General features: G+C 44.9%; 2 protein-coding genes and 1 non-coding gene across 3 annotated transcripts; 2 read left to right on the top strand and 1 right to left on the bottom strand.

Moving 5' to 3' along the window:
- Positions 1-3,267: 3,267 nt before the first annotated feature.
- On the top strand, positions 3,268-5,202 carry LOC125198889. The gene has a single exon (XM_048097137.1). The coding sequence runs from the start codon at positions 3,268-3,270 to the stop codon at positions 5,200-5,202; it is 1,935 nt and encodes a 644-aa protein (XP_047953094.1).
- Positions 5,203-7,635: 2,433 nt separating this feature from the next.
- LOC125198888 lies at positions 7,636-10,089 on the top strand. The gene has a single exon (XM_048097136.1). It carries the CDS (start codon positions 7,636-7,638, stop codon positions 10,087-10,089), a length of 2,454 nt encoding a protein of 817 aa, XP_047953093.1.
- Positions 8,107-8,213, bottom strand: LOC125198895. The gene has a single exon (XR_007172481.1). It is a non-coding gene; the product is annotated as a small nucleolar RNA R71 (small nucleolar RNA).
- Positions 10,090-10,304: the final 215 nt, after the last annotated feature.

The raw sequence follows: 10,304 nt of genomic DNA, 5'->3' as shown, positions 1-10,304 counted from the left end.
ACTTTTGAAACCCGTCTTGTTGTCGACTGTAAATCTATCATCGCGCGGCTAAGGAATCACATTAAAACTATGAATCGTCGACCGGCGGTGCTTTTCACGGTGAAAAATCGGCGGGAGTGGTGGTGTCTCTTCAATTTGAGTAGCGGCTAGGGTTTTTCTTAGTTTGAATTGGGGGAGACGATTGGGGAATCGTGGGCTGATGGGAAGAGACGTTTGGAGTGAGAGAGAGAGTGAGCATATGGAAGGATTGCTTAAATCTCGCTCCTGCCGTTTTAATTCATGGCTGTTTTACAATTTTACCCATATAATGCACAGAATGAACCTAATAATGCAACACGGGATAATTTTGTGAGGCTTCATCTAGTCCGTCCATCATACTAATCTAATGGATGTGATTAAGAAGGAAATAGTATCTAAAGGGGTAAAAGGAGTTTAATGCTCCCCTATATATATATATATATATATATATATATCCATTGTACTCTCAGCATCATTTGAAATCTTCTACACTATTGATATTTTCTACGATCCTTGTTCTGATGCTGAGATTTCTTTTGTAGATGCCTGATCACTACTATGCACCGATGCGCGACCGTTACGCAAAGAATAAGATTTTTCCCGTCGAGACCTACCAGGATTTCGAATGGGATGGAAAGACTTTTCTCTTGACCTTCGTCACCGAGTTCTACGACCGCTGGATGGATGCATACGCGTATGGTGGGGCTACCCATCATGCGGGGATCTCGAAACTGATCCACAGCCTACCGAGTCCTTGGAGCGAGTGGACTGCCCAAGCTGCGTTACCATATACGTGGTTCAGTCCGCCGGATGATACGCTCGGATTTTGCACTATTTTAAGGTCATTATTTGGTCCGTTCTTAATATCAAAATCGCTCTACATGTCTATTATTTGCATATTTTATACATTTTGGTATTTTGACGTGTTTTGTGAGAAATGTGCATATTTGAGTCGAAAAGGGGAGTAAAAACGCATAGTCTGGAAATCTGGAGTCAGACGGCGACCGGCGACCGCCGCGAAGTTGTACGGCGACCGCCGGAGCACGGCGGACAGAGCCATGTAGCGGTCCGCCTCGGAAATCTACGCTAGGAGAAGAGTCTCGACCGGCGACCGCCGGAGTACATGTGGCGGTCCGCCACCGAAGGGTCAGAGTCTCTGGACTCCAACACGGCGACCGCCGGCCAAGGTGCGGCGGCCCGCCGGAGAAAGGCGGCGAATCCGACCAGCTCTAGATTTGATCCAAGATTTACCAAATTTTGAAGATCTTTTCCTTCTATGACGAGGAATACTTCTCCCCTATAAATAGGACCTCAAGCTTCATTAAAAGAGAACACATTAATTCATCAAGAGAGATTCATCAAGATACATACAGAGAGAGTTACTGCTTGCAACATTCACAGAGATCAAAAGCCAGAGTACTTCGATTGTGCAAGGAGTTGGAGAAGGACTTCAAGAACATCAAGAACGACAAGGATTCAACCTAAGGGTTTTATTTGCTTTAGTTTTATGTTCAAATTGTTTTCCTTTCAATCTATGTTTTTAGTTTATTCAATTATGTGTAACTAAACTCATAGGATTCTAGGGATGTGTTAGTAGCAACTTTGGTTATACAATTCCGTTTTCTATTTAATATCCGTTTTGTTTTTACTTTGTTTCTTCCCTAAGTTAATCATGATGCTTCGTAATTGAGTGACACAATTATGTATGATTTAATATAACTTGCTTCATAACTGTGACAGAGTTCTAGCGAGTTAGATCCACTTAGTAGACACTACAGTTAGCTTCCTTTAAAACGGCACTGTTAATTGAGAGTGAGGACTTTTCAAGGGTCTTAGGAGCTTTTTGGAGTTACGTGTTAGGATTGACAACCCTAATGTTAGTAATCAACGTTTGTATCGCATGAGCATAAGCTAGGCGACTCGTCCTTTCAAAGTATGAACTGTGCTAGGGTATTGTAGTTTGGAATTTGTATAACCATAAAAGTGAAAGCACATCCCTGGAATTCCCTTATCTCTATATTTTACCTCTGTGATTTGCTTGCGTTTCGTTATTTACCGCTTTAATATTTTCTGTTTTCAAAAACTTTCAAAAATTCTTGTTTCTCCAAATAGTAATTGAGTTCTAGTAGGAGATAGACACTTGTGTAACATCTTCCCCGTGTTCGATATCCGGTACTGACCTTTTGCTATACTATACCTACTCTGTATACTTGCAGGTAATTATAGTGCAAATAAATAGTGCATCACCGGAGTATACGCCTCGAGGTGATATGATCGGTCTGATCGGAGTACTACTTCCAGCCATGGCGATGGCGAGGGACGGACCGCCGCTTGGTCCCCCGCCGCACAAGTATTCACCGAATCAAGCTCGTCGATGGAGATATCGCCGTGATAGGGAGCCACACGTGGATCGCGTTCCTACCAAGCCCAGGCTTAGGACTCATACGTCTAACCCGTTGGCTATCCAGGGGAATGTGGAGGACATGCGTGCGATAACTCCGCCGCCCCCGGATGTTGGCGAATCTAGCGGGAATGAGGGGCCTTACGAGGAAGGACCTGCTTTGGAGATGGACGAGGACGAGGACCCCGAGGAGGATGTGAACGATATCGACTAGGAGTGATAGTCGTAGAATGCGTTGTTTGATTTCCCCATGTTTTTGAATACTTTGCTTGACATTTTGCCGTACCATTTTACTTCTGCTTTTTGAAATTCCGTTGATACTAAGTCCTCGTTGAGGCAACGTTTTTGTTATGGGGAAAGTTTTTTTTATTTATTTTCTCCGATCTCACTACCTTATGATGCAACGTATCTTCATATTGTCTTCCATGCCGTTGTGAAAATTTCCTATCACTAAGTTTTCACGCCATCACATCATCGCACCACTATCTTGGAAATACCTTATTGCGTCCTATATTTGCCACTTGAATTTCAAAACTGCTTCTTAATTTCAACTACCTTGACGTTATGAAATATTGATCTTTTGATGACCGTAGGATGCAACCGATTTTTGCAAAAGATGATTTGACGCTACTTCTTACGATCCGTCAAAGTGACGAACTTTTGATATCTTGTGATTGGCCATATACTCTCAAACAATTGTCCCATGAACCTTATTATTCGACTATACCATGTAATTGTTGTTGGAACCTTGTGAATAACCCGTGTATTGATAAATCAGAATGCCGCCGAGACGCAATAACCGTCAGCCAACACCTCAGCCCACGAGCGAGGATAGTGTATCGCAACCCATGCCGCCGCCGCCTCCGCCACCTCCGGTGAATCGTAAGATAGTGAAGCTGTTCTTGGAACAGAAACCACCCATGTTCGATGGACTTGGAGAGCCGGACAAGGCTGAATCGTGGATCCGCGCAATAGAGCGTATCTTCTCAATCTTGGGTTGCAACGACCGGGAAAGGATGAGCTGCGTTACTCACCAACTAACTGACGCAGCCGACTTTTGGTGGGATACTAGAGTAAAGACCTTGCGGCGAGAACAAGTGAAAGCAATGACGTGGGAAGCATTCAAGGCGAAGCTCTACAACAAGTACGTGCCTAAGAGCTACCGGAAAGCGAAGGCATCCGAGTTCTTCAATTTGACCCAAGGACGCATGACCGTGACCGAGTACGATCGTGCGCTCAATAGCATGACTCGATATGCACCCGATCAGGTGGACACCGACGCGAAGCTGTCCGACAAGTTCCGAGAGGAACTAAGGCATGAGATTGGAATGTCATTGGCTAGTAGAGGGAGACTTCCCTACGCCGAAGCATTGGCACTTGCGTTGGATATAGAGGCTGCAATGCCTAAAGAGAGAGCCAAGGAGAACACTACACTATCTCTGCCGCCATCGCATAACTCCCGGGAGAAGAGGAAATGGGAGGACTCTAGGACTTCCTATGACGGAAAACGGTATCAGGAAAGTCGACATCGACCCCATTATGGAGGAAGGCAACGTACGTTCACCCCGAGAAGAGACTACGGATCCAAAGCGCCGCAGTGCAATGTGTGCACTAAGTACCATTTCGGTGAATGTCGACAACCGAACGTCCTCAAATGCTACAATTGCGGAGGAAATGGCCACTACTTAAGGGAGTGCCCGAGTAGGACAAGAGGATCGGGATCGAGGCGAAATGATTCGGGATTCCGCCAGCCAGCAAGGGGATCGCAGAACGAACCACGAGGAAATCGTGACCCATCGTCGCGACAGCAACAACCTCCCCACCAAAGACTTCCTCCTCCAGCAAGAGCGTACGCGTTGGAGCAAAAGAAACCGAATAATGAGGAAGGTGAACGTGAGAAGAAGAATCTGACAGGTATGGGCGAAATTCTCAACACCCCTGTTGTTGTGTTGTTTGATACGGGCGCGTCGCACTCGTTTATATCTGATTTATGTGTGCGCACTTTGGGCTTACCTGTTAGAGTAACTGAACATAAAATGATAGTGTCTTCACCAGTGGCTGGGACAGTAGAATTATCTCGAACGTGCTCGAACGTAGAAATCGTTTTAGGAGAACTTAAGCTAGTTGCTCGCGACCTACGAATTTTACCGATGAGGGATACCGACGTAATCCTAGGAATGGATTGGTTGGCCGCAAATTTCACAACGATTCGATGCAAGGAGAGACAAATATCGCTACAAGCGCCGGGAAGGGAACCTATCGTGTATCATGGTATCTCGATGAACCGACGAACCGCGATAATTTCCGCGCTACAAGCTACCGCGATGATAAAGAAGGGACGACCTGCCTATCTCGTTTATCTTCACGGCGATGAGAAGGATGAAAGAAAAGTAGAAGACGTCGCCGTTGTGCGAGAATTTCCGGATGTTTTCCCCGAAGAGTTACCTGGACCGCCGCCAGATCGACAATTAGAGTTTACGATCGATCTCGAGCTGGGAGCTACACCGGTATCTAAAGCACCATATCGGATGGCGGCAAAGGAGTTGGGAGAACTCAAGATACAGTTACAGGAACTCATGGACCTAGGCTTTATCAGACCTAGCGCATCACCATGGGGCGCACCGGTACTTTTCGTGAAGAAGAAGAAGGATGGATCGATGAGGATGTGCATCGACTATAGAGAATTGAACAAGTTGACGCTTAAGAACAAGTATCCACTGCCAAGAATCGATGACCTGTTTGATCAACTCGTGGAGCAGGAGTATTTTCAAAGATGGACTTGAGGTCCGGATATCACCAGTTGAGAGTTCGAAGGGAGGACATACCGAAGACTGCGTTCCGTACGAGATATGGACACTACGAGTTCATAGTGATGCCTTTCGGACTAACGAATGCCCCAGCGGTGTTCATGGATTTGATGAATCGGGTATTCCACCCGTACTTGGACAAGTTCATCTTAGTGTTTATCGATGACGTTCTAGTCTACTCAAAGAACGAGAAGGAGCATGAGGAGCATCTACGAATCGCTCTAGAAACCTTGCGGAATGAGAAGTTATACGCGAAATTCAGCAAGTGTGAATTTTGGCTAAAGGAAGTGAATTTCCTTGGACATATCGTATCGGCAGAAGGGATCAGAGTGGACCCCGCCAAAGTAGAAGCCGTGCAACAGTGGAAGTCGCCATCAACACCAAGCGTGATTCGGAGTTTCCTAGGCTTAGCGGGATACTACCGAAGGTTTATAGAAGGGTTCTCCAAGATAGCGAGACCCATGACCCAACAGCTTAAGAAGGGAGTCAAGGTGAATTGGACCCCGGAGTGTGAAGCAAGTTTTCAACTCTTAAAGGAGAAGTTGACTACCGCGCCGGTGTTAGCCGTGCCAGAATCTGGAGTGAACTACGTAGTCTACACCAATGCGTCGAAGGTGGGACTAGGATGTGTATTGATGCAGAACAACAAGGTGATTGCATACGCATCACGGCAATTGAGACCACACGAATTGAACTACCCAACACACGATTTAGAGTTAGCAGCAGTAGTACATGCCCTAAAGATTTGGAGGCATCATCTCTATGGAGTTCGATGTGAAATCTTTACGGACCACAAGAGCTTGAAATATTTCTTCGAGCAGAAGGACTTGAATATGCAACAACGAAGATGGCTCGAATTGGTAAAAGACTACGATTGTGGCATCAACTACCACCCCGACAAGGCAAACGTAGTGGCAGATGCTTTGAGCCGTAAAGACAATTCGCAACTAGCTTTCCTAACGGAAGAGGAAAGTTTGATACGAGAGTTTAGTAAAATGCGATTGGAAGTGATAAGGGCACCCGAAACGGTGGAAGGACGAATTGCCACCTTAACAGTTGAACCAGACTTGAAGACAAGAATCGTTGCAACACAACGAATGGATGCGAAACTCGAGGAGATTCGAGTGGAGGTGAGAACGGGCAAATCAGAAAAATTTAATGAGGAGTCCGACAATGCACTCGTCTTCGAAGGGAGACTATGCGTACCCGACAACGAAGAACTCAAGAACGAGATCATGAGTGAAGCTCATGAAACTCCATACACTGCTCACCCTGGAAGCACGAAAATGTACCAAGATTTGAAGAAGTCCTTTTGGTGGACTGGCATGAAGAGAGATATTGCGACATTCGTGGAGCGTTGCCTAGCCTGCCAACAGGTGAAGACCTTACATCAACGGCCGTACGGAAAGCTACAACCGTTGAAAATACCCGAGTGGAAATGGAAGCACATTACTATGGATTTCGTGACAGCGTTGCCAAAGACCCTCAAAGGGAACACTACCATTTGGGTGATTGTAGACCGACTCACCAAATGTGCGCATTCCTATAACTCACGGATCGGATAGATTAGCTCGGATCTACATACGGGAAATAGTATGATTGCATGGAGTCCAAGTGACGATTACGTCTGATCGTGACCCGAAGTTCACGTCAAAATTTTGGATTAGTCTACAGCGCGAGCTTGGAACACGATTGAACTTTAGTACAGCGTTTCACCCGCAGTCCGATGGGCAATCTGAGAGGACGATACAAACTCTCGAGGATATGCTAAGAGTTGTGGTGCTCGACCGCGGTGGAAGTTGGGAGACCGCATTATGAGCATAAGCTAGGTGACTCGTCCTTTCAAAGTATTAACTGTGCTAGGGTATTGTAGTTTGGAATTTGTATAACCATAAAAGTGAAAGCACATCCCTGGAATTCCCTTATCTCTATACTTTTCTCTCCGTGATTTGCTTGCATTTAGTTGTTTACTGCTTTTAATATTTTCTGTTTTCAAAAATTTTCAAAAAAAAAATTCTTGTTTCTCCAGATAGTAATTGAGTTCTAGTAGGAGATAGACACTTTGTGTACGTCTTCCCCGTGTTCGATATCCGGTACTAACCTTTTGCTATACTATACCTACTCTGTATACTTGCAGGTATTTATAGTGCAAATAAAAAGTGCATCAAGTTTTTGGCGCCGTTGCCGGGGAAGACAATTCACTTTGGAGTGATATCTTCAAACGGATAATTTTACTACTTTGGATTTTTATTGCTTTCTGTTTTAATTTTTTTAGTTTAATTTGTTTTTGTTTTCGAGTCTTGCAGGTTTTGTATGCGAACGCGTTCTGGGAAGTACATCTTAGAGCCGCTTGATTTAGAACTTGAAAGAACTCGTAGAATAATAAGAAGTGAAAAAGGATCAGGAACAATGGGTGACCGAACAGATATTGAGAAGCTGCAGGAGATGGTGAAGTTGCTGATGGATGAGAGAGATGCGGAAAGAGCAGCCCGAGAAGCCATGGAAAAGAAGAACAGAGAAACATTACCTGTGATGAACATGTTCAATCATGGGAATATGATCACTTTTCCTGACGGTCCTCGTATTGATGCTAACAATTTTGAGTTACGCATGCCCCTTATCCAAAGGGTCGAGCAAACTCCTTTTGCAGGTAGGGCGACTGAAGATGCTAACCGCCATCTCTCCAAATTCGTGGAAATCGCAAACACTTTGAAATTAAATGGTGTCGACGACGATGCCATACGGGTAAGACTTTTTCCATTCTCATTGATTGATTCTGCTAAGGAGTGGTTTGAGTGTATGCCACCAGAAAAGGTCTCCACATGGAAGGACATCGTAGCTACCTTCCTCGACAAATACTACCCGCCAGGCACTATTTTGAAGCTCAAGAGTGAGATCTTTCAGTTTATACAAGGCCATGACGAGCCCCTCTATGAGGCATTTGCTCGTTTCAAAGCTCTTCTTCGAAAGTGCCCAAACCATGGTTTTTCCATAGACCATCAGGTAGGAATCCTCTATAATGGATTTAATGAAAAAATATGTGCTATGCTTGATTCAGGGGCAAATGGAGGATTTCTAAGAAAGACAGGAGAGGATGCCATGGCGGTGATCGAGGAGTTCGCCACCAACAGTCGGGGGTGGTCGAAGGAAAGGCATGCCACGAGAAGAGTAGCAGCCATAGAAGAGGCCGAAGAAAGTTCTTTTGCTAAGGAGCTAGCAGAACTTAGAGTCAGGATTGATCAAATGGACGTCTCGAGGAAGGAAGATCCAATTCCGGCAACTTCCATAGTGGCGGTCACGGCACCCGAAACTGCCGTGTCAACTGTGGAAGAAATCAACTACGTGCAAGGAGGCGGTCCCAGAAATTACAATAACAATTATCGCCCTAATCAGGGGGGCGGTAATTTCAATAATTATAATGGGAACCGTCCGCACCCAAATCTTTCTTATTCTAACAATAATTACTTGCAACCCCCTGCAGGATTTAATGTTAGCAAAGGAGGAGTGGTTGAGCCGATGAAGAAGGAAGACAAGTATGATCAAGGAATCACGAAGATTTTGGAAGTAATTACGCAAGATAGGAAGATTAATGACACCAAGATCGGAGTGGTCGAAGCAAGGATAAACAACCTCGAGCAAGGAATGAACACGATCTCGGCAGCTATAACCAACATTACCACTCAAATGGAGCAAATTCAGAAGAAGTTAGATGAGGATAGAGCAAAGGCAGCAGCAAGAGTGGATGATATTAACAAGAAGTGGGTGGCAAAGCAGAAATCTGGGGACTGCCCAGTCGCCGGCGGACCGCCGCACACCCCGCAGCGGCCCGCCACTGAGACGGCAGAGTCAACCACGCAGAAGGGGCTTGTTCGGAACAATGGAATTGTGCTCCCTTTCCAACCAAGGAGGAAGTTTAAACTCGAGGAGCAATTCAAACATTTTTTGAATATGTTTTGCAAAGTTCATACTAATATTCCCTTGGTCGAATCATTGCAGGAAATTCCAAAATATGCAAAACTTTTGAGGGAAGCGGTGATGAGAAAGAGGAAGCCGACCAAAGCCGACCTTAAGCTACCGCATCATTGTAGCGAAATCATCCAAAAAGAGAGGGCAGTAAAGCAAAGGGATCCGGGCCAGTTCATTATAAGATGCCGGATTGGAGAAGGGAAAGTTGACAAAGCACTGTGCGACTTAGGATCGTCCATCAATCTCATGCCACTGAAGTACTACGAAAAGCTCAACATCGGGCCACTCAAATCTTCAGACGTAACACTCAGGTTGGCCGATAACTCGTCCATCAAGACTGTAGGTATGATTGAGGATGTCCTAGTTAAAGTTGATGATTTTATTTTTCCCGCCGACTTTATTGTGCTTGACATGAAAGTAGACAAGAACGTCCCTCTAATCTTAGGGAGAGATTTTCTTGCCACTTGCAAAGCTTTGATTGATGTAGGCCGTGGCGAGATCACAATCAGTGATAATCATAGTCAATCCACCTATAAGATTGAGAGCGAGATGCTAAAATTTGAGGAGGCAAAGCGGGCAAAAATGGAACAACAGTGCAGAGCAGTCATGGCTACCGACTTGACCAAGTCCAAAGATCCCTTTGAAGCGGAGGATCCTTCTACCTCCACTATCTACATTGTCAAAGAGGTAAGACATTCTTCTAAAAAGGGTGATGCTAATTCTTCTACATCTGCTCCACAGAAGAAGAAACAGAAGAGAAAGAAAACACCCAAAGAGGACCCCGAGATATACGTCATCAAAACCAAAGAGGGGAAGTACAAGTGGTGGAAGAAGCTAGGGACCAAGTTGCTCCCTATGCCAATTTTCAACACTCGAGTTTTTGATCCGCCCAACTAGTGGGCCACTTCAAGTCGAGCTAACGACTTTAAACAAAAGCGCTTATTGGGAGGCAACCCAATTTTCTTTTACTTATTTTTTTTTTTTCTTTTTTTTTTATTTATTTATGTTCTGTTTAAAAAAAAAAAAAAAAAAAAAAATAATAAAAATATATATACGGGTGGCGGTCGCCGCACTTAAAGCACGGCGGTCGCCACACGTGTGTTAACATGTGC

The sequence above is a fragment of the Salvia hispanica genome, unplaced genomic scaffold (genome assembly GCF_023119035.1).
Source record: "Salvia hispanica cultivar TCC Black 2014 unplaced genomic scaffold, UniMelb_Shisp_WGS_1.0 HiC_scaffold_32, whole genome shotgun sequence".
Classification (NCBI taxonomy): domain Eukaryota; kingdom Viridiplantae; phylum Streptophyta; class Magnoliopsida; order Lamiales; family Lamiaceae; genus Salvia; species Salvia hispanica.
Note: the sequence above shows the minus strand (reverse complement) of the source record. Positions and strands in the feature narration are given on the sequence as shown.